Source organism: Neodiprion fabricii, chromosome 1 (genome assembly GCF_021155785.1).
Source record: "Neodiprion fabricii isolate iyNeoFabr1 chromosome 1, iyNeoFabr1.1, whole genome shotgun sequence".
NCBI classification, from domain to species: domain Eukaryota; kingdom Metazoa; phylum Arthropoda; class Insecta; order Hymenoptera; family Diprionidae; genus Neodiprion; species Neodiprion fabricii.
In genome coordinates, this window is record NC_060239.1 from 35334373 (window position 1) to 35357973 (window position 23601).

At 44.8% G+C, this 23601-nt stretch overlaps 2 protein-coding genes across 2 annotated transcripts; both read left to right on the top strand.

Moving 5' to 3' along the window:
- The first annotated feature begins 9492 nt into the window (after positions 1-9492).
- Positions 9493-12806, top strand: LOC124182694 (endocuticle structural glycoprotein SgAbd-8-like). Its single transcript, XM_046570271.1, has 3 exons — positions 9493-9582; positions 10609-10897; positions 12335-12806. The coding sequence occupies exons 1-3, from the start codon at positions 9577-9579 to the stop codon at positions 12613-12615; spliced, it is 576 nt and encodes a 191-aa protein (XP_046426227.1). The 5' UTR covers positions 9493-9576; the 3' UTR covers positions 12616-12806.
- A 4057-nt stretch (positions 12807-16863) lies between these two features.
- On the top strand, positions 16864-18232 carry LOC124182218 (pupal cuticle protein 20-like). The gene is made up of 3 exons (XM_046569174.1): positions 16864-16962; positions 17206-17686; positions 17764-18232. Exons 1-3 carry the CDS (start codon positions 16957-16959, stop codon positions 18060-18062), a joined length of 786 nt encoding a protein of 261 aa, XP_046425130.1. The 5' UTR covers positions 16864-16956; the 3' UTR covers positions 18063-18232.
- Positions 18233-23601: the final 5369 nt, after the last annotated feature.

A 23601-nucleotide genomic window follows, 5' to 3' on the forward strand; every position in this document is an offset into this window, starting at 1 on the left:
AGATCCATTATGGGTCAATGGTCATGTTTTTCGATTATAATTGTCTAGATGGAGTATCGTCGACCTTTCACCTATCTTCTCCCTCGCTGATGATTCGTGTACACGCTTGCACGATTAACTTTAATAAAAACTGTAAGGAGATGAATCTGTTCAACAAAGTCAATTATAAGCTACATCCGCATTACATTTTCTGTATCGTTCATGGACTTTCGATTTTATTTCACTGCCTGTAACGAGCTGTGTAGACACTGTTAAGTTCGCGATAAGAGCGAGTTGATTATTCACCGGGAGTTTTAAGCAAAGAGCAAAGAAAACAGCCACAAGATATTATGTGAAAGTGATATCGTCCGATATCGCGGCTCGAGTAAGGAGTGTAAATCTGTCGTGTAGAGACCTAGGAGACTCTGAGCTGCTTATGGTTCGTTTAATTTGACTAATGGCCAAGACTCGGGTCGCGGGATTCCCCGGCGGCTCGCTTTCCACCTCGTTATAACACGTCTGTCGGTATGATACGCATACACGCACGCCTAGACAGAGTTCACAATTAATAACGCTAATTGGCCGCTTAACAGGCTCTCACCTATACGGTCACCCCGACCTTGCTCTTACGTACTTTGGACACCGAAAATGACTTTGCTCAAATTAATAAAGTTCTTCTTCAGTTTTTTTCTTCCTCGTTTCAAGAGCCGAGTCGAAATCAGACAAAATTTACTACTTTTGAATCTCCCGATTTCGCTGAGGGATGGCAATTCGTGTGTGAATTCGCTAAGTAATCATCGTTAAATCTTCCGGAGTATAAACGGTAATTGGTACGATATTGAGTAGGTGTCAGAAAATCGTGAGCGCGGTTTGACAAGGAAGGTATCCCAGGACGACCTCTCCGATTTGATTTCTTTTGTAATATGCTATAACAGGCTAAAAACTGAGCAGCGCGTATTTTTTTTTTATCTACCATTGAACACCTTAAGAGGGTGAAACCACCATTCGAAGTAAGACAAATCGAGGGGTGATTTGGCAGTGTGTTCGTTTCAATTGAGAAAATTACATTATTCATTTCTCGTTATGAAAAAACTTTTCAAGTTCGATTTGTTAAAAAGTATTATCTTCTTGTGGGTGAAACTGTCCAATCGCCCCTTGACATGCCTTACTTTGGAGGGTGGTTTCAACCCGTCAAAGTATTTAATGACAGTTAAAAAAAGTAAAATAAAAATACTTATCGCTCAGTCTTAAGTCTACGATAACATATTACAAAAGAAGTGAAATTGGAGAGATCTATCTTCGAGAGATCTTCACTGTGAGAAGTGAATATTCGCGTTGCTACGTCACGCACGGAAGTTGCCTCAGCCCGGTGCCTGGAGGAATTCATAAAAAATTCGCAATTCAGGTTGAGAATCGAGGATATCCATAGCCGGTGGGTGGGATCATCAATCGCAGGATCCTTTACCGAGCATCGGGGTGAAATTGAATTGTTTCGCGTGCCGCTTCGCGTTTCCAGCGATAGGCAACAAGCCGTTCAGACATTTGTCAAGGGGTGGATTGTGCGCAGCTAGGATATCGTCGTTCTCGAATGTGCAATGCGGGAAAACGGCGGTCCGTTATAACAAGACGAGTCTGCGGACGACGACGAGGACGAGGTTCAGCACTCCTCCAGGATCTACGGGCTGCGGGCCGAGGGAGCTTACGAGGCTCGTGATAGCGGTTACAAACGACCAGCCCGGATCGGTTGTCCCGTTCCCGGTGCCAAGCCGCAGCGGACAGACATCCAGGCGTTGCGGGAGGACCGGGAAAACCGGGAGGACGAAGCGCTCGATATTATACATAAATCCAAACGCTAAAAAACACTCTGTCTTACATACCGCGGCTGTTTAAGATATGCAAATTATCTGTCGCAGTCTAGCGCCATGCGGAAAAGTTATCCGCGATACCCGGGGCGGAAAAGGAGTGTAAAAAAGAATGGGGTGAAATAAGTGGCCGTGGAGGTAATGGAGTCGAGATCATGCGGTATCTGCTTGTCAGAGTTAAGATAATTGCGGCTGATTCGAATGTTTTCCTTCGAGATATCGCTGATGAACGATTCGACAGTCCATGGCAGTCAATTACCGTGAACGTGGAACGGTCATTGATCAGGTGAAAAACTTCGATGATACTTTTTAACGAAGACGAGGCTGCGCTGGAACTACAAATGCACCGATGTGTTCGTTCGTTTCGGTGACTAAGCTCTTGAGCCGAGCAATTGTAACACAATCGAAGCATTAATTGCGTATAATTCGTTGACCGTGCAGCCCGCTTGGGCTTTACATCATGTTCACAAAAGCAATATCGGGCTTTCGAGTTGTCACTCAGCGAATTTCGGATGCAATCCCTGCGCCACTGCGGTGCTTTTGATTTTACCTTTCAATCGGATTTAGGTAGGTACGAATAATTGATTGCGATTGAATTACAGCCAACTAACATCCGTTGTTGCAGTTAATTGTTATTTTGCTTGATTCTGATTTCGAAACAGCCCTAGCAGCCTTGCTTGTTACGAATCGAGGTAGATAATGAGAATTTTGGGTCACAGTATTTGAGATTATTTTAGGATATACAGTTCCGCGGCATATATATCGGATTATGCGAGAAATGCCGCTTGAAATTACTAATGACACTCGTGAAATGTGCCACTAGTATAAGCGGACTGACTACGTTACTTGACAATGACAGACTTACCTGAATTACGGCAGATGAAGCCGCGGTCTAAGGTAACGTGGTAAAAAAAATTTCCGGGTAATTATTCGTTACTCAATACAACGTCAAAACACGGTTAAAAGACGGTAATTGCCAGTTGGAAGGCATTAGGTGCCAAAAGGTTCACAAGCCGGTTGCGTAATTCTTTTCATTCAGTGACGAGATGTTGATTTTCGAACACTCGTGCACAGACAACAATTCTGACAGGTCGATTCGTCCGCAACCCGGCTGACGTTTCTAATTAACAAAAACATTACGTCGAAGCGTAAGAAGTGTTAAAAAAAAAAAAAAAAAAAAAAAAAAAAACTTTATTCGCGCACGTCTTTGACGATTTTTAACCGGAGAAAAAAGCCGGATTTGATTCGAAGAATGAACCGATGACTCGTCTTTCACGCAACCGAGTGCTTTACGTTTCAAAAGCCAATTCACGCGACTTGCGATTCTGACACATCTCGCAAACGGCCCGCGTCACATTTATTGTATATCCGGTCCTTTCCAGGTGTTGGATAGTTATTTGATAATTGGACAAAACGTCGTGTAACCAGTGCCACGTGTCCCGTATGCCTGGGCATAATTCCTCTTCAAAGGTCGAGGAGTTTGACCATTTCGCGAGGCAGCGATCGGGCAGGAAGTTTGGTTACGTAGCAGTGATCGTCTAACGCCTCGACGGTCCTCACGTATCTACCCACTTCGGTTACACGCTGCAAGTTACGTGATGTTTATTGGGTCAAGACCCTCGATGAACGAGTTTCGTAAATGAATATGAACGAGCCGCTACTCATCTTGCCGAGCCCAACGAGCGCGCCCTTTTGAATTAAGAAGTTGCTCCTCTTGCTCCTCCTATACGATATGGATGCGCATCTTGAAGAGGGTGGAGGGAATGAAAAGAGGTTGTATTCTCGGACGAATTTCTACGCTGTGCAGCTCAACGTTATCAGCGTGATGACCGGTGCATCGATAATCGGAAAAAGAGGTGGACTTGACTGATTGCTTGAATACTGGAATTTTATGTCCAGTCTTTCATAGTTTTCGCTGGCAAATAATCTTTGACTCCCCGCAAAAATTACGATTGAAAGAATTTTTCTTACAGAGTCTACTCGATTCGCTTGAAAAATGTTACTAAACACAGATCGATATGTGAAAAAAGAAATGTGTTGAAAAAATAAGAAAACAAAGTCCAGTTGAAAATTATACTACACTTTTTTGCGTTCGGTAAAAATTTTCAAGCGAATCGAGCAGACCCTAAGAAAAATTCTTTTAATCGTAATTTCCGGAGGGTCGATAATTATTTGCCACAAGATAGTAAGGAATAAGTATTCTGGTCGTTGTACGTAAAATTCGCTGACAATCGGCGGAAGCTCGTCTCGTTTCGTCGCGTGAAATACCTCGTGTAGCGGATTGGACAAAATTGTGAGAAATTGAAATCTGTTTGATCGTGCGGCGAAGAAGATCGATTATACGCGGGTAGATGCGAGGGGAAGTAAAGAGAGTTGAAACGATTTGTCTCACTGCGAGTATTAATTACACTTTCCAATGCATATTAAGCGGGGGATATTCAAATCTGCGATTTACAGGCAGCCGGTGGATGCCGTTGCAGTCATACGCCGGGTGATTCGGTTAGTTACCCCCGATGCCGAGTTTATGCATTATTCATGTATACGATAGAGACAAATAGCTCGGTAAATTACCGGTTGCGAGCGAGCTAGCCGACACTGGCTGACTGGCTGACTGGTTGAAACACGTTCGAGGAAAGAAGGAAAGAAGGAACGAAAGAGACGCCGATACGTCGAGGGAAATAAGGGGAGATAAAGACGGAGGTTACCTCCGACGGTCTTTCAATCAAACGACGCAAAGCTACGCAAGGCTTCACTCGTTGATTGAGCTTATTGCCCCCCCACCTCCTTTTCGATGCCTTTTCTTCGCCCTCGATTTTTCCCTCTCGTCGTTCTTTTGCTCTTTGCGTTTTTCTTTATACCCTTTCGCTGCGGTTTTCACCCCCTAACGAGGGAAGCACCCTACTATCTGTGTTCTCCCGTCTATCGGTGACCCGGATACTCGACGACGCGTCCGTTAATTGACATCGCTGGGGTTTTACGTTTGTGCGTGTATTATATCGTGTAGTCGTGTCGTTATATTGATCTTGGTAAAGGTTTTTCACTCGACATTTTCCCACGGAAATAATGTTGGAGAAAAATTCAGGGCGAAAGTGTAAACGACAGAGATACCTGGAAGAATTTTAATTTGGTTCCGAAACGTCCGGATGAAAACTTCTACGATAGCTTGCAATTTCGAAATGGCTTGTCTCTAAAAATATTGAGTTTCGCTGGAAAAGATATTCATTTTCACTCAAGTTTTAATCCAGCTTTTGGTAGTTTTTTTCAATCACTCTGAAAACCTCCCGATTTCCAAAAACTTTCACAGTTCTTATGGAAATTTTAAAGAGAATATATGAAAATACGTTCTACGAGTACAACGAAATCGAACTTTACCGTACGTGGTCAATTTCTATACGGTTTTCCCAATTACAAACTGGTTCTATAATAATCTGTTTTTTCGAGACACTATAAAATAAAAAAAAAAAAAAAACAAGTATCCGTATCTTTTTCTAACTAAAGAGTTGAAGTGAAAAAAAGAAGAACGTACAAAATAAACAAAAAATGATAGAAACCCGTCAAACACCGGTGGATAATCATACGGTGATTGAGGAATTTGATTATAGGTTTCAGTTGGTCGATTGGCACGCTGTCAAGACAGCGGCAGTCTTTTAAACAGCCCGGAACGATTTACACAACAATAGAAAACAAATAAGGATGATTGCGTCAGAAAATTTGGGTTTCTAAAATCATACGATCTTCCCACTCGTTACAAAGATTCGAGAAGAGTGTTAAACGAGACGACAAGGAGGACCTGCGCCCGACTCGTTTCTCCCATCGCGGTAAAAATCTTGTTTCTTACGGACCCAGAGGCCATTCGGATGTATCGGTGCAGCGCATGCTATAAGTAAAGGGAGGCAACCGAGTGTTGCGCAATTTGCGGCCCGGCAAGTGGGTCTCTCGAGGCGTAGGTAGGTCAGACGATGGGTAATTGCGTAATTTGCGGAGGCATATTCCGAGTCGTGAAACCATTCAGAGAAAGGATTTTCGCGCCCAGAAGAAGGAGCGTCGGCTATCGGAAGACGGCGAGGCATCGAGTGGCAGAAAACGCAAACGCTGCGCCTCCGCGTTTCTCGTATTTAATTATAAAAATTGACGTTCATCGTATCGTTTTCTTCAAATCGACTCGACTCAATAAAATACAAGACTGACAGCCTGCGCGAGGTTTTTCTCCGCACCGACGATCGTATAATCGACCCTAAACGATCAGCTGATCACTTTTTCCGGCGCCATCTTGGATGATAATTCCCGCATATGGATTATTTTTTGATCCTTCTTTGCTCGAGTCGAAAATCGGTGGTGAATATTCGAACGCTACAACGCGTTCGAATGGATTATGCAGATCATTTTCGTTCAATAACGATTACGATCACCTCATTGTAGAAATTGCGCAAGAACGAAGACGTGCGACCGTTCGTCTATAACCAGGAATCGAACTAAGCGGCGAGCTATTAAGAACGAGTACAAGGAACGGCTGAATGCAGAGACCACTTTCTCCGTGGCCGAGAGCGACCTTCCGTTCAAGTCCTCCTCCTCCTCCTCCTCCTCCACCTTGTTCAGGCATAGGAGAGTAATAGACATAAGGTGCCTAGATGCGGATCGCGAATGAATGCGGTAATTGTCCGAGCACGACGAAGTCCTGTTCCTCTTTGTTCCATCTGGTACAAACGCCACTTGCGCGTACCGCTCGATGTGTCCTTCGACCCAAGGGAACATCGAGGTATGCCTGCCTGGCAGCCTTCCTTCGCACTTGAGACACATTTGTACCAGCCGTAGGAGAGTGTGTGAAACGCGTCTTCCAGCTGGGGTGCCCTTCGATAGAAATATGTTGTATTATTATTATTTTTTATTATTTTTTTTTTTCATGCCGACCCGCGAAACAAACGTCATACCAAAAAATAAGTTTTATCTCAACGGATGTTCTACTCGTGTACGGTTATGTACGTACGATAAAGATCGCTGTGACTGGGTTTTTTTGTTTTTGTTTCTTTTTTTTTTTTCATTATTTATTTTTCGAACCGTACCGTAGCGGTGAAAAGCCTCCGCTTCTCGAGCTGACAATAAAAATGAAATCAGCTTTCACGCTCTTTCAGCTGGAATTTCAAGCTGCTTGATCGACCTACCGATAAGCCACCGGAAACGACATACTTGGCTGTGCTTAGAGAATTGTTAAAGGCCGTCGGTTACACAGCTGGACTATAAATTTCTTTTTTTTTTTTTTTTTACTACAAAGAACTTAATCTCAATCGAGTTATAATCATACACGGTCTTCCGCTGTATGTTAAACGTGTGACCCTGTTTTTTTTTTTTTTTTTTAGTGGCTTTCTTTCTTTTTTTCTTTAATTCTATTTCGTAATTGAAATCGAAAATTTGACGGATGATGTCCGGTGATCTTATTTCTCGTGTAACGACCATTGTTAATGGACGATCGATTGCCTGAAATAAAAAGTCTCGTCGCGATTAAAGTGTTTCATGGCCTTGCGCTCTTCTTTGCTGCATATTTGGCGTGAGACTCTACCTACAGTCTCTTGATTATGATTGATTCTGAAACAGTCCGGGTATCGTCGATATATATATTTTTTTTTTTTTGCATCATAGTACCGAAAGTCGTCGTGACCCAGAAACAAATTGAAAGACTACAAAATTCGGGTCATTAAAGAGCTGTACCAGTTTTGAATAGCTCTGTGAAACATTCGAAACGACGATTCTTCGATTCTTCGAGTACCGGAAACTCAATCGAACCTGCTGAGAAGTATTGACTCGTCCGTATCTTCGTTAGGCTCTGAATTAGATCCAAGAGGGAGAATAAAAAATTGCTCATTGGTTACGAGTAATCAATCAAATTTCAGCCATCAGACAGACGCGGTCAAACTTTCACTGTTATACCTGAAAGATATTGTTGAACCGGTATATGAGATGAGTAGCAACAATCTGCCAACTGGCATAAAAAAAAGAAAGAAAAATAACGGACGGTCAAAATAAACGATGACAGAGAAGATCGTCGAGAAAGGATGGGGAGTAAAACAAAAAAAAAAATAAATAAAAAAATAAAAATAAACTAGAAATTTACAGCGAATTTACTCTGGAATAATTCCGCGGCCCAATTTTAGTGCGATCGAAGATGCGCGAAGAACGAATAATCGATGCTGTAACAACCGCGAACAAAGATAGAACTGCGACGATTACTACATGTAATGATTCAGGCCTTGTGACGAGCTGGTGACCTTTAAGGTGTAAGGTACTCCAATATCTAAGGATCGGGCGAGCGAGAGTCTACAGCGAGTGGGTAGATCGCGATTAAATTTCACATAGCGTAGGGCAAACCACATACGAAATTTGTGCGAGTCTAACGTAATATAGCCGGGGGGGAAGTTATTTTCAATTTAATCTATATTGTTTTTAATTCACGCTCGCTAAAACTCATTAGCTCTATTATATTCCGCAATTAAATTAATAAACATTCGAGCCAGCGAGCAACGCCCACGTTCAATTAAAGTCGTTCAAACACGGAGCCGCCCGTTTTCTGCATGCACCTTGCAAAGCGCTGCCTGCAGGCGATATGAATATTCGATTGTCGTATAGTAAATACGTTTTCGTTTCGCTCTACACACAGACACTCACGTTTCGCCGAAGGCTTTTAGTTTGATTAACTCTCCCCGTATGGCTCCGACCGATGCGATGATACGTCTAAGTCTCACCCGAATTCCGACCTCGGTATGCTCGATGATTGATCACAGATTATTTTCGCAACGATTTCGCATGACGAATTTTGCCTCGGGAATCCTCAATCTTTACACGTTTAGAAGAGGGAAATACGTACAAGGTATCCCAACGACGTCTCGATTCAAGTTTTTTGGTATTTCGGTGATGGAAAAAGGGAGAAAACGGAGGGAAATATCGACGGTTTCGCGAAATGACGAATTTTAATGAGATCCCGGGGCTGCTTTCAAGCTCGTGAAACGAGTTTGCCCGCCGCTCCGCGAAGTTGGATGGAGGAAGTTTTGCGTGTAACAGATTGAACGAAGAGCGAGGTAATGAGGTGTGTCGTCTCCGGAATGGCTGTACGTGTACGCCTGTCGCCGCGACGCCGCGACGCGACGCGTCTCGACGCACCTCTGAAACAGCCGGCCTAGGCTTAGACAGGCGCGTTTAGGATTCCGGAGCGGGTGTTGCGTCAAGCGATTAACCGCCGCTCTATAATTACGAGTTCTAGGAGTCCTTTAATCGGCCATTAGACCGGGCGCAGCGGTACCGATGAGCTTTGAATAATCGTCGTGAAAGATCGTCGTTATTGCCGCGTTGAAATGTGGGATGGATCGGCGATTCGGATCAGAGCAAATAACTCGAGCCAAAGGGTAAGAGAGCAGCCTTCTAACTTTTGCGCAGACTTACATTCCCCGTGTGGCGAGCCTTACACCTTCAATTTTGTATTTACAGCGCACGCCTTCTTTCCGCAGCGAATCGCAAGTCACTCTAGATATTTCGTATTTTGATGATCCATATCAGAAACACTCGGCACGTTTCGATCACGTATTGCTCAACGATTCTTTCCGCCCGGCTACATTCAGGGGGGAGATTTTGTGTATATAAACCGTTCGCCCCTAAACTCGACGTCACTTGTCTCATTGCAAGCATTCCTAGAGTTGCACGTCAAGTTTTGACAACAGTGAAGACAGCTTCGATTCGGAAGAGAAGGAAAATGAAGGTAAAATTTTCACACTACGAAAATCAAATTTTATCCTAAATATTCAACTTCAACCGGGGTGTAAGTCACATCCTTTTTCATCGAAAAGTGTCAAATATATGATCGGTAACGTAATTCAAACAGATCTTGTTGATTGACCAGTTTGGTTACCACACTCAGAGAAATTTTTAATTCCGGTTACCGCTCAGTCCTTAGCTATTTTCATTTTTTACCACAATCGAAAAATATAGTTCTAGGTAGAAAATGAAGATTAGTTTTCTAGCTGTTACCGGAAAGTCTGGTATCTGTTACTATTCTTTCTCATTACGATCGCTGTTACTATATTTTCTTGCAACCGTTGCGAAAATTTAATGCTTGTGCAACGATAAATTGACGTCAAAGCCTTGTTTAACTAAAAAAGTGGAGTAAACCGAACAAACTGATTTTCCGTTGCAATTGCAAAAAAAGAATCGACAATAGCGCAAAATGGTTACGCGTACCTCGTTTTTCGTAATCCCAACAATATTCAAATAGATTTTTTAACGATACTTGTTTTACTCAATTATTCTAGTTACTGTAACAAAGGAAATTTTTCTCAGTGCGACTCAACGTCAAAGCGATGCACGGAATTCACGTTGAAAATCGACTTTTCGAAAATAATTTTCAGTCTTACATCGGGACTACTTCCGACGACCCAAGGTCTTCATCGACTATCCTCCGAGTCCACATTGTACAAATTTCGCTCCTGATATTCCAAATCAATGCACACCGTCCGCTTATGTGTCGGATCTAATTATGTCCGCGTTTGAATAGATCCCACTGTTATTTCACCGATCCAGTTTTCTCCCAAGTCCCTCACGGTCTCCGGATCCAAGAGCTTTTGTCAGGAGTTAAGCGTCTTCTCTCGAGCTGCCGGCCAGTGGTCAAGGGGGTGTTGGTCCGGCAGCTCGTGGTGGCGGGAATCGACCCTCCCGAGAAAGACAATCGGCAATCACGAATGGACCAACGTCGCCGTGCGATGTAGACCGCAATTGCTCCTGTTCGCAGATCGCCGCCCTTTTGTTCGTCGCCGGAGTGGCCAGCGCTGCCCGTTTGGAGAAGACCTACCTTCCACCGGCTTCGGCCGCGACGGCCGGAGGAGCGGGGCTCGTTCAAGCTCCGGGATTATTCACTGGAGCTTACAATCCCCAGGCTCACGCCACCGCTGCAGGTTCTTATCACGGACAACAGATCGCGATCACCAAGTACGACAATCAGAACAACGCCGACGGATCTTACCGCTACAACTACGAAACGGCTAATGGAATTTCCGCTGAGGAAACCGGAGTAGCCCGTGGTAAGAGCTTTTTATCCGTCGCTATTTGTCCTTGTCCGTATTTCGTGTCATACATTTTTCTTCCAAGAATCATTATCCTAGGCTCTTAACCGCGTTTGAGACGGAACCACGATACGAGGATGCTCGTGTTTTTCATCTACATAATTTCTGACAAATGGAGTCCAAACTTTTATCAATATTCTTCGTTTGTTTTCACCGTTCATTATCCGACGGCTGAATATATTCTACGTTGCTTCGGACCAGTCACCTCTCACTTTCGAAGCAACGCATAACCGTCATTTCGGTTCAATAGTAAAATCCTGAGCCAAAAACTGGCAGTCTCTGCTGTTCGTCGATAAAGATTAACCGCCGAACCGACGAAGCGTGGTCCATTGAGTACGACCAGAATGCCGTTGCCATTGATCAATTCGAATGATTCATCCGCAACGCGTTCGAACGAGTTTTCAAGACACTCGGCGATGCGAAGGCAACGTTTTTCTTCTATACGATCTCCATCGATGTCTCATTTCTTGAGTTAGTTCTTCGTCGGTGTCCACAATTAGGGACAAGGTAGCCTCAGCGACATCCGGTAGAACGATCTTAGGAGATTCGAGATGGTAAAAAGCAAGACGGATAAAAAATGACGAGACGTTCCACGGCGTGACGACCTCGTACTCTCGACGTTTTAAGGATGTGGATTAAACTGCACCGAACGAGTTTAGAAACGGTGTAACGACGATGCTTTGTCATCCATCGGTCCGGTAGACTCGCCTTGATGAAACAGCCGCAGGCGACGAGCAGATTCCTTCCGGCGTTCAAAACCGTCCGGTATTCGAATACCGTCGGTCGCCGCAGATTCATTCCTGAAAAATTCGCAAGCGTTAAGTGTGTCTGAGAGTATTCTCGCAGACGGTTCTTCACCGCGAACGAGGTTCTCTCTTTTTTCCTCTCCCATGACCGGCTTCCTCAATTTCTTCGCCAACTTCTCGCCCGCGTTTGAATCGATACGAAACGAAGGCGAAGCCTGGATGCTCGAGGTTGCGTGGAAGATCGCAGACCATCGTATAGGAAATTCCGCAAACTGCGGACCACACAACACCGGCCAAAGTCCGCAATCATATTTCAATGGACTTCCTCTCGAAGATGTTGCCCCAACGATACAAGCTTCCTGTCCTTGGAACGGTCTCCGGAGTGGCGAGGCGAATGTCGTTTCGGCTGACTGCCCGCAGCTCGGACGTCTCGGAGTCCATTTCGAAGGGCTCTCAAACCTCCGTATCCGACCTCGATATAACGCAACTCCCTCGATGGATCACAATTCCCAAATCGACGCGTCACCCGCGGTCCCAAAAACCGGTCCGAGTGACGGTAATGACGCCGCGTGCAGACCGCGCGAAATCCCCGCAATCTCGACCAAAGTTTCTTTATCATCTTGGTCCATTTTGTTCCATATTTCCACAGGCAACACCGAGGCTGTTTCCGGCTTCTACTCGTACACCGGGACCGATGGACTCAAGTACACGGTCCACTACACCGCTGATGAGAACGGTTTTCATCCCGAAGGTGCTCACCTCCCGACTCCACCACCCGTTCCCGAAGAAATACGTCGCGGGGTCGAGTTGTCTCTGGCCGCTGAAGCCCGCGGGGAAAACCAGGGAGGACAGTATCATTCCGGATCTGCCCAGGTGTACAACAACCAGCATTCCTCGGCCGGAGCCAATGCCGGAGGCTATCACTACTAGACTTGGCTATTGTTCGGTGCATGTCGCATCCGAGGAACAGAAGCCACGTGAGACAACACCGTTGAGGGTGTTGACTTCTTCGTTCTTTGTATTATCCTTGCAGATACTCGCAATAACTAGGTTTATATTTTATGAAAATTTGTATTGTACACCAATAAAGATGACGCATTTTACGATGCTTTTGTAAACAAGTTGTGACTTGCCTTGGTTTTTGACGAAACGACCCGTCTCCGCCTTCGGGGCTGAAATAATGATTCGTAACGAAGGCGAAGCCGGCGGAATGCAGAAGGAACAATATGCACTCACCGCGTCGCGATAGAATTTCTCCCCTCGGTCGTGTACGAGGGCGAGGAAGCAGAGGCAGGCGGCACTTTGTCGGAAGTAATTCAGTTACCCCGTGCCTTCGGTTACCTGTCTGTTAGACGAAGGAACAAAGGTGAAATGAGGAGAATTTCAGCCTTACTCGCGAGAGAGCCGAGAACTCGGGCGGAAAATTGATGTATTATAAAGTACAAACTGCACACGAGGCACGGAACGATGGTCGTCGCCCTCGACTTTGTGCCCTCGTTATGTAAACTTGGCCCAGGGCCTTATCTTGCAAAATAGCTTATTATTTAATTGGTAATTGAACTTCACGCTAAGCCGTGGAAATTGAAATTAGAGAGGGATTACTCGCGTATACTTTACCATACTAAAGGAAGGATGAAAAGTTACTTATTCTCCCGAGGGACAAGCTGGAATTGGCCGTATTCTCCGAGAGGTTTTATACACGTTCACATGTAGGTATCAACGTACTGTTACTCGGGTTCGTAAAACCATGAAAATTGAGACTTTTTTACGTTATCAAAAGGTCTTTCCCCAACTCCTCCCGACTTTTCCCTTATTTCAGATACCTCGTCGCATCGATGAGTTGTTTGAACTTTACCCTGCACTAGATTAGCTGTCCCACGGCTACCGAAAGACTTTTCGACGTCGTACGATCGACGTTTTTTCAATCCCCGAGAATTATTCCTCCGCGATGCTCGTCGAATGAATATTCTTCCGGCCAGTTGAGCGACCTTTGGGAAAACCAGTTACAAGCAGCGTACCTACAAGGATATTGGTTTGACGTACTTTTCGATCAGTCTATTGTGGCCAAAAGCCAGCCGGGAACACAATACGGTAATATACCTGTCTCGTTTTATAATCCTTGAAGAGTTGCAGGAATTCTTTGAACGCGAAGTGTGATTGGCGAGTACGTGAAAACCCGTTGAAACAGCGTCGAGGCGAGTGCATCAAGAACGACTCAATTACGCATCGCGCGCCATGATCGTCTCTCAACTGCCGAGTATGACGACAGAGTGAAGCAGTGAAACTTTTTAACGATCGGTGTTATCGCCCGTTCGCGATATTACACGGTGTAATAAAATCGAAGAAATCAGAGCAGGCAGGCAGGCAGGCAGGCAGGTAGGTAGGTATACAAATCCTGGCATAAAAGTGATTCATGACACGAGTTACACCTCGACGACTTAAGTAGCTTCGACTTGGCGCAGGTATACAAGGCAATTACCCAACAACACAGAGAGCCTGGAAATAAACGAGCACGTAACGAATGACGGACCTTGCGGCTGACGTGACCTTTAAGATGCTCCAGTATCGCGGAGTGAGAGTGTATAAAGTAAGTCGGGCGTCTGTGCCTGGCTGCAGAAGGCACCCGGAGCAATTTCGTTTCGCCCATTCCCAAGCTCACGCAACTATGTAGGCATACCTTCGTACGTACGTGCAGGCAGATAGGCGGTATCTCCTCGACGTCCACACGTCCAGGAGGCGGATACACCTCCGCACCTCCGCACCTCCACACCTCCAAGCGGCATCATCTCCTCGCTGGGTACATTTGTTTGCCTTTGCATCATCGCCTAGCAGCAACCCGGCAGCAATGAGAACAATGAGTCAGTGTACACTGTGGGTACTAATCGTGAATCGCACGATCGTTCCGGACGTGCCGAAGAGGCTGCTTACAGACACCTAATTGTGGATCGGAGGAATCCTGGACACTTTCGATTCGGAGTTTACACACATGTTGCGTCACGCCCGTGCGAAGATCGAAGCTGGACGGAGACGATCCTCTCCGAAAAATCCCGTCCCTCGTTCCACCTTACAGTGTAACTCGATTAGAATCGTGTAACGATCCTTTGGTCCCAACGATGCTCGGTGATTTAAGGTCGGATTTGGCACGAGTGTTGGACCGATCTATGCGATTAACGAGAGTCTTCCATAGTTGGGTACCACCGATAGGCGGACGTTTGGAGTCGAGTACCACGTGTGAAATGAGGTGCAGATCAGGGGTCGAGATCGTATCTTTGGTTATCAAGCGTTACCTGTCAGACAGATAAGCGCAAAGGTCTTCCGACATGTGCAAATAGTTTGACGGGTGTAAAAGGCTCTCGGCTGTTTTCACGATCCACGCATGCAGGGAGTCGGTTCCTCTGCCTAGCAAACTTCGATCGATCCAGCTCTGTGAACGTAAAGGATTACACCTGAGGCTCGTGTAATTGAATTATGCCAGTTTGGAAACCCAGCCGATGATCTTCGACCCGCGTTCCATGTCTGGAAGAGAAAATTCAAACGACCTCCCGGGACTTTCCCGGTATTGCAAATGTGCGGTGACGTAAACCGCGCCTCGCGCGAGATAAAATTTATGCGACAAACGAATTGTTTCAAAAACTTTTCAGACTCCGAGCTTGAAGCTTATATAAATTCCTCTAATGCTGCGGTACCTATACCCCGGTTTGTTTTCTCGGAAAGTCTCCAGTTTGTATCTACCGCGCACCAATAATTGCGGTTTTATTTCATCCATTTTACCGGCTAATAACCGCGTGCTCGGGAAAACGGAATAATCGGAATAAGGTCGAGAATTTGCTGCGGAATTACACCATAACCAATCAATTTTCAATGAAAAACATTCCAGCTGTTCCGTAATTTTGCAGGAATGTTATTGCCTAATCGGATGGGGATAAAAGTTGTAGAAATTCTAGCAAATAGAGGAGTCATAATATCATATTTTCATAAGCGCGAAAATCTACCTTAAAACACAGAGAGTCGAAATGTATTAAAATGAAGGACGCAGAAAACCAAAATTCTGACGAATTTATGTTCTGGCTCGCTATATTCTTATCCATTCTAACGATTCTGCATTTTGATAATTTTTTACAATTTGACTTTAGTATATTCCGACTTTTGAAATCTTGAAATCTTAGAAATTTGATTTTCGGTTCCCTGAAAATTCTGTGCGACCCTTTATATTCTGATCTTTCTGCACTTTTACCTCCGCCCACGCAATTCAGGCACACGTACACGTCTCATCGGAACATTGTACACGATTACTCAATAACGAATCTATTAAAAAATTTCTATACGTCTGACAAATTTTTCTATGTAATGATGACGAAATGTTTCCAATTACGAAAATAGATGCTCACAATTAGTGCAAGAAATGAAAAAGTTTGCCAGTTTGACATGAACAAAAATTTACATTTTCAAAAGAAATTTCGCAATGGGTTGGAGTTGAAACAAATGACTTTTTCTGAGTCAATGTAGACTTTAGAACGCGTATTTCTATTGTGGATGGGACAGCTTCGAATGAAATAAAAGTAGTCTCGACTAAGTTCCGAATGTTCGCGTTGAATGATTTTCATAAATGATGTAATAAATGGCGGAGTTGAGAGGATGCGATGACTCACGTGACACGATTAAGCGTTTCAAATTCAATTCAGATTTCGTTCGCTCTTATTTCGTCTTAGGATTAGAATTAGATTTGTGAGAAGGTAACTTTCAAATTCGATTCTATCATTGAATTCCCTTACTGTTATAATATAATTCACCTGAATTAATAGGACGGCACGCGGTGTCTGAAATATTGTAAATGCAGTCACGAATCCGTGAATAATGTCGAAGATCTGATGTCGAGGCGAGGTCACAAAAGTGACCGAATTCCATGAAAAATCGGCGCGAAGCGAAGGAATACGCGGGCATTAAGTGTAATAAACGTATGCAAATAATCTTCAAATTACAGGTTCGCATATCCACGCATGCGTGTATATATATATATATATATATATGTATATATACACATACATGTGCGTAGTAAACGTTCCCCCCCGTGATCGGAATATATTCTCCTCGAGATGACCTCGCGTCAAATATTATTTCGGCGATCTGTATCAGCCGAGGTATTGCTTAACAATTGAATCTTCTTCTTCATTGGTAGGGAGAAGCGCTATATAAGCGGTCCGCTCTTGCCGTTCATCACTCGACTCATCTGGTTCGCACACTCCGGATAACGTAACAACTCATAGAACCAATATGAAGGCAAGTGATGTAATTACATTGTGAGAGTTCCACGGACCGCGGCTCTTGGTCTAGCCGAGAGTTGCCGCTACTCGAAGATTCGATTTCATCCGCGATTTAATCCCGCACAGTGTTACTTGCTTATCCAAAGTGCAATTTAATACCCGCAGCTCCCCGCGATTTTTTCAATAATCATCAGTCCAATCACGACGTCAGGTATACCGATTCTTCATCCCGTAACCGATTTATCCGATTTCTCCACAGTTCGCAGCCACAGCTCTCCTCCTCACGATCGGCGTCGCGGCGTCCGCTCGTCTCGATCACACTTATCTTCCACCAGGATCCGCAGCCTCCGCCGGTGGTGCTGGATTCGTTCAACCCCCGGGTTTCGGCAGCAGCTTCAACCGTCCCGCATCCGTTTCCGCTCCCGCCTACAAGGCCCAGAGCGGAGCTTACAGCCAAGGTCAAACCGGAGGCTACCAAGGTCAGACCGGAGCTTACCAGGGTCAGAGCGGTGCCTACCAAGGTCAGAGCGGTGCCTACCAAGGTCAGGGCGGAGCTTACCAAGGTCAGAGCGGAGCTTACCAAGGTCAGAAGACCTCCTACAACCAGGGACAGACCGGATACAGCGGTCAGCAATACGCCATAAAGCAGTTCAACAACGAGAACAACGGAGACGGATCTTACCAGTTCAATTACGAGACTGAGAACGGAATCTCTGCTCAAGAAGCCGGCGTCCTTCAAGGTAAGGGCACGCGCAATGCTGGTTTGTCAGGCGTTGCCGCGACGATGATTTAATCCTTTTATTTCTCATCATCCCAGGTGACTCCGAGAGCGTGAGCGGATCGTACTCGTACACCGGACCCGACGGCGTCCTCTACACGATCCGCTACACCGCTGGACCGGACGGCTTCCATCCCGAGGGCGCTCATCTGCCAACACCGCCCCCGATCTCCGAGGAGATCCGTCGTGGAGTCGAGCTTTCCCTCGCCGCTGAAGCTCGTGGCGAAAATCAGGACGGTCAGTACCGCGCCGAGCCCCAGCAGAACTACCAGAAGACGAGCTACCAGGGTGCCGGTGTTGGAGTCAATTCGGCCAGCCATGCCGGATACCGGTACTGATAAGGTTGCGTCGATGATTTTTTTTGTCGAGAGGATTTCGACCCTGATATATCGCTCTATGAATGTATTATTAACACCCGCGAATTTACACACCCAGCTAATATGTGCAATTTTTAATTCTCTCCTTAGTAATGAGTGTAAATAAAGTTTAAGTTTTTTTATACAACAAATTCTGCGAGTCGTTTATTTTTGTTTCTCATCCTTCCTTCGTCTGACAATTAGGCTGTTGTGTAATTTATTTCGCGGAAACAATTGGTAGAGATTGTTGAAATTTGGCGAGAATGAATATCCAAATTTCTCGATGCATTTTACGCTTCCTAGTTTGCTTCGGCCCTCTCTGTGATCTGTTTAAGTGTTTCTGCAGCAATCGCGCTTTAAAGCAGCTCGGTGATAATAAACTGCTGCATTTGTGGAATTTATTGATTCTAAAAGATTCTGTAAATCAAATAGAGGCTGAAACGAATTGTTCTAAAGAGGAAAAAAATCTTTAGAACACACATGCGAATATTTTTAGGCACGATAATGAATAACGAAATTTGAAGTTCAGCCATTCAATTAATCCGGTAAAATGATGTTTGTACATTGGAAACTTGTTTTTTAATACGCGTACTTTGTGGATAAGCCGATTCGTTAAATTTTTCGACCAGAAAAAATTCGACGAACTTTCGTGTTTACCATTCGTGGATTTTCGTCCATGATAATGTATACCGGCCAAAATAAATATAACGTAAAGGATTAATTCGAGCCAGTTTCGTACAAATTGGCGAGAAGGGCCGAAGTGAAAAATTTTTTTAAAAATGCCATAGCTCGAGGAGAAATAACTCTCACGTCGAGATTTAGTTGTTTGCTTTTTTACGGTTGAAACGGGTGTCGTGTTTTTTTCTTTCCGATCCTTCCGTTCGACGGATATTACCGGTTGAATTGCCCTTATATTTGCTTGAGCTTTTTCGTTCGTTTTTAATCCATTGCCTGCAGGGTACAACAAAGGTGGAATTTACTTGCACGTAGGCGAAAAATAAAAACGGATTCGTGCGGATCCTGCCCATGCAGAGTATAAATCGACGGAAACGGAGAGAGTCGTTTGTTTTTCGTCAAGATTATTAGAACCTTCGTACCTACTATACGCAGGCGATGAAAAAGCTCGGTGTTTTCGGGTTAAATCCTTGCCTGTCTGGCTGCGCGTCGACTTTCTCCCTTCTCTTATTTTTCATTCCTCGTTCAGGATGGCAGTGGAAACTAGAATCGGCGGGGTGTTTTCTCCTGGTGTACGGGATTGGTCGATGTTCGCGGGGCGCAGCTGTCTCCGTCATAAATCAAACGCAGAACCTATAAAAAGGGGCTAAGGATACGGTAGAAAAAAAATGAAGAAAGAAATCTCAGTGTTACGCTCGCGCTGCGTCCACGCTTTTACCCACTTCGATTCACGTTTTAACATTTATTACCTTTTTACGAACCGCTTCATATCGCCAGGGATGATAAAATGTGGAGAACAAGCCGACGGCTGACGTGACAAGCATCCGGGTCACCCGATCAAAACCCTATTGTCTGCATGTCTCTCTACGAATCTCGTTAATTCGACATTTTTCACACTCACTTTGTACCGACCGTCGTATGCAGATTCCTCTCCACCTCTGGATATTTTTTGGCGCACCTCATTTCGCTGGCTCTTGCGCGAAGCCGTAACTGCAGGTTCAGTGTGATACAATTGTGAGATGCAGTTGTTTTTTGAAAAGTGTGTCAAAATATGGAAGAAATTCGAGTTGGATTCGCTTTTTCGCTTCGCTGCGTCGTCAGTTGTGATTTTTATCGGTCGGTTTCGCCGATCCATGGGGTCACCGGGACGATTCGCATTCCACGTTTTCTGGAAACAATTTCACGTTTTTTTTTTTTATCGAGATTGCGAATGTCGATAGATTGCCGGTTGAAAGGAAGAAAAGACGATAATCGACGGACGCGTCGGTGGCTGAACGACAAATCTTGAACAAGAGTGATTTTATCAAGTACAAGACGAAGCGAATTCTCACCTGGACGAGCTTTCGTCTAGCAGAAACTTTCGAATCGATCACGAAGCTCCTGAGACCGGTAAAAAATGATATTCGTCGAGAGACGGACGATTTTTTGGTGGAACACTTTGGCCCGTGCGGAGATATTTCGCTTTAGAAGAAATCCGAACGGAGCGATCCCTTCTGAAACGGTTTGTTTGCCTGCCTTCGGAATCGTTGGGACGTCGTTTTTTTCTTCTCTCTCCTAGAAATTTTTTCCTCCGGTTTCTCGGACTGCTTGATCATGCACGAATCGGCCGATCGTTCCACGCGCCTTACTTTCGACTCAAAGGACCGGCGTCGAGGAAGTCGAGTGTGGCCGTTGGAGACGCCTCAAAGGTTTCAGGGCCAATTCAATTTCCCAGCGCAGACGTACCTACGTATCCTGCAAAGTGATTCTGCGACGGGAGCGCCCGGCGTAATGGATCTTTCGCGAAAACTTTCAGTTCCTGCCAACCAACTCCGTGCAGTACTACCTTACTACCTACGGACTCTCAGACTTTGTATCCGATACCGTTCCCGATAACGTTTCAAAGGGATCGCCTTTACGAGGTGCCGGAAAGAACGCCAACCGACGACCAACGAATCGGGACGCCGAGAGCGTCAACCTCATTGGAAATTCTTCGTGAATATATTCTCTTCGCGAATTTTCACCGTCCAAGTTCGAAAAAGAAGAGATTGAAGCGGTTTTGAGATATATTCAAAGTTCTAAGGGACTGAAATTATCCTTGAAACCAATCTGAATCTTGACGTTGTAAAATTTTTGCCTTTTTTTCTGGTTTCTCGTTTGAATTTCAACCCCTGCGGAATAGCTTCTACCGCAACTGTACAAACACCGTGTATGATTTATGGGGTGAATTTTTTGCCCTCGCGATATTGAGATTCATCAGCTCGTCGTGATAAACAGCGGCTCGCCGTCTCTTCTTCTCGTCGGGGATCAAGGCTCGCGGCCTCTGCGGAATAATTCTGCAGCACGAGGCAATTTTGGTTTGGTAAAAATTATATTTGGATGAGGCGAGTTTCTTCCAAAGTCGCAATTTTTCATCGTGAAATTCCCGTCCCGTATCCTCCCAGCTACACGTACAGGGTTTCCTTTTTATCCTCGCAGACTGTAGTTTGTCTATTCAATTTTGACCCGCCGGACCGTTAAAGTCGTAACGTATTTTCGCGAGTCCAGTGTCTAAATCATTTTTAGGACGATATTTACCTCCCCTTATCCTCGTCGCAGGATATTTCTGCTCGTATTTCATACCGGGGGAAATTTTATTGTTTTTATAGAATCTCTGCTGCTGCTGCTGCTGCTGCAGAGAAGAGTCGAGAAATCATATTAGGCGATAACGGGGGACGAACGCGCCTTTATCTCTCCTGAAAATTTCTGATGTATGTGTAGTTCCTCCGTTTTTTCTTTTTGTTTTTTTTTTTAATTCTCTTTTTTTATAAAGAAGCTTTGGGGGTAAACAGCCGTAATTTCTTTTCTTCTCTTCGGGAAATTCGATATATATCTATATATATATATATATAATATCTTTGCGGACGTTCATCGCTACGGAAAGTACTAACGCGCGGTCATAAAATTCTAATTTTCTTTCTCAGCGTTTAAATTATACCGTTCACCAGCTGTGCGGTAGAAAATTATTGTTTCAAAATGTCAAAGCTTTCAGTTAATCGCCCACGTTGAAGTAATAAAAATTCCGTATTGATAAATTTACCAACCAATGATTCAACCGAGTTTCATTCTGTTCCAAAAAAGAAAATTCAACTGATATTGTAAAAAAATTGTACAATTCGTAATTCGAATGTATAAAATATGATTCGTGAAACAAACGTCTAACGTAAAACGTCAGAGCTTTCTAATTACCAATAACGAATCGTCTTTGTTCGTAGGATAATATTAAACCCTAGTAAGAAACAGGATTCCAAAAAACGGATGCTTTCCAAAAGCAGCGAACCTACCGCGGGAGTAACGAAAATCGACGCAGGTTTGTAATTGGCTGCGGATTTATCCGTCCCGTCCGGATGAGGGAAAATGGGGAATAAGGAGGGGTAGGAATTTCACGTTGCAGACAAATCGCCGACGATATAGAGGGTAGGTACAAAGAGCGGAGGAACGTCGAGCGGTCCTCCGGATGAACAATAGATGGTGGGGCTAGTAAGTGAGCTTGTAAGTCTCTTGCGATAACAGTTACAAACGACCCTCTCGAACCGCGGCGCCAGGCGTCGCGGCCCGAAGCGCCGAACGATTCCGCAGCCCGTGGCGCTCACCCCATCGGCCTGCAGACGCTCTCCTTCACCGTTCGCAACTGACCGGTAGGTGGCACCCAGCCCTCTCTCCTCTCCTCTCCTCTCCTCTCCGCCCCTCTGAGCTATTCTATTCCATTCCGGACTTCTCGTTCCGCAGCTAAATGCTTGACCGATCGGCACGCCGCCGCCGCCGCCGCCGCCCGGTTTTGGTTCGGGGTTGAAAGTTAACGCGGCGATCCATGTTAGCTGGGCGATTTGTGTTAGCTGTGCGTTTAACGATATCGGGTGAAATCAATACCCGAAGAGAGGGTGTCTGCAAATATATACACGAGCGCACACACGGACGTGTATAAATATATTCGATGCAAGGGAATTTCTCGAACCGCGAAAATTTTCGCCCACTTTTAACCGGCGTCGTCGCCTCTCACCGCGCGGGGATAATGATCGATCTGTTTGCCGATTTAAATAGGCTGCAGAGGGTTGTACGAGTAGAGGCTGCAAACCTCACTTCGGAATATATGAATGAAAATAATATCCGTAAAATCCCGGGGACCGAGTGTAAAAAACGAAAATAATAATCGGTGAAAATCGGCGTATACGCGAGATTTCGCTTATCCCCTTTCACGTTTCCCTTTCCCTTTTCCTTTCCCTTCCCTCGCCCTTCGCAGGCCGCAATTGCACGCGACGTGGTGAGATAACGACGCGACATTTTTTCTCTTCTTTTTCAATATTTTTTATCCCGTTACCTCCGTACCCTGGATCGCGTTATTGTTATTATTGTTATTAGCGTTTTTCTTTCACCCTTCCCTTTTTAATCCGGACGTTAAACGTCACCGAAATCTATAATTATTATACGCCGCGTGTGTGTTTGCTCGCGGAGCTTTCAACGTGATGAAAATTTAATCGACACTTCGGCAGGGGGGAAAGAAGTGAATATGAATTAATATTATTCAAACCTTTGTCAATGCGAATACTTGACAGGAAATTTAGTACTACTTGACGTTTGAAAAATTCATGAGAACCGTGACGAATTGTTTAATATTGCGATATCGAAAATCGTCCATACATTATACATGCAACGTATACATACATATATAAGTATGATACGTACGTTCGTCTCTCAGGCATTCGAACATGCGGCGTGTGGTTTCATCGGGATGGAATTTCAATGCGAAAGTTTTCGCGCAGATAACTTTTGAAATATTTTAAGCCCTTGTTTTTATTATTTGTTCCTCTTCTCCTTCCCTTTCCCTACG

What these genes read in the sequence shown, in the direction of transcription:
- LOC124182694 (XM_046570271.1), top strand. An exon ending in GGAAACCGGAGTAGCCCGTG is followed by an intron (nt 10,898 to 12,334) that starts GTAAGAGCTTTT and finishes ATATTTCCACAG; the next exon opens with GCAACACCGAGGCTGTTTCC.
- LOC124182218 (XM_046569174.1), top strand. An exon ending in AGAAGCCGGCGTCCTTCAAG is followed by an intron (nt 17,687 to 17,763) that starts GTAAGGGCACGC and finishes TCATCATCCCAG; the next exon opens with GTGACTCCGAGAGCGTGAGC.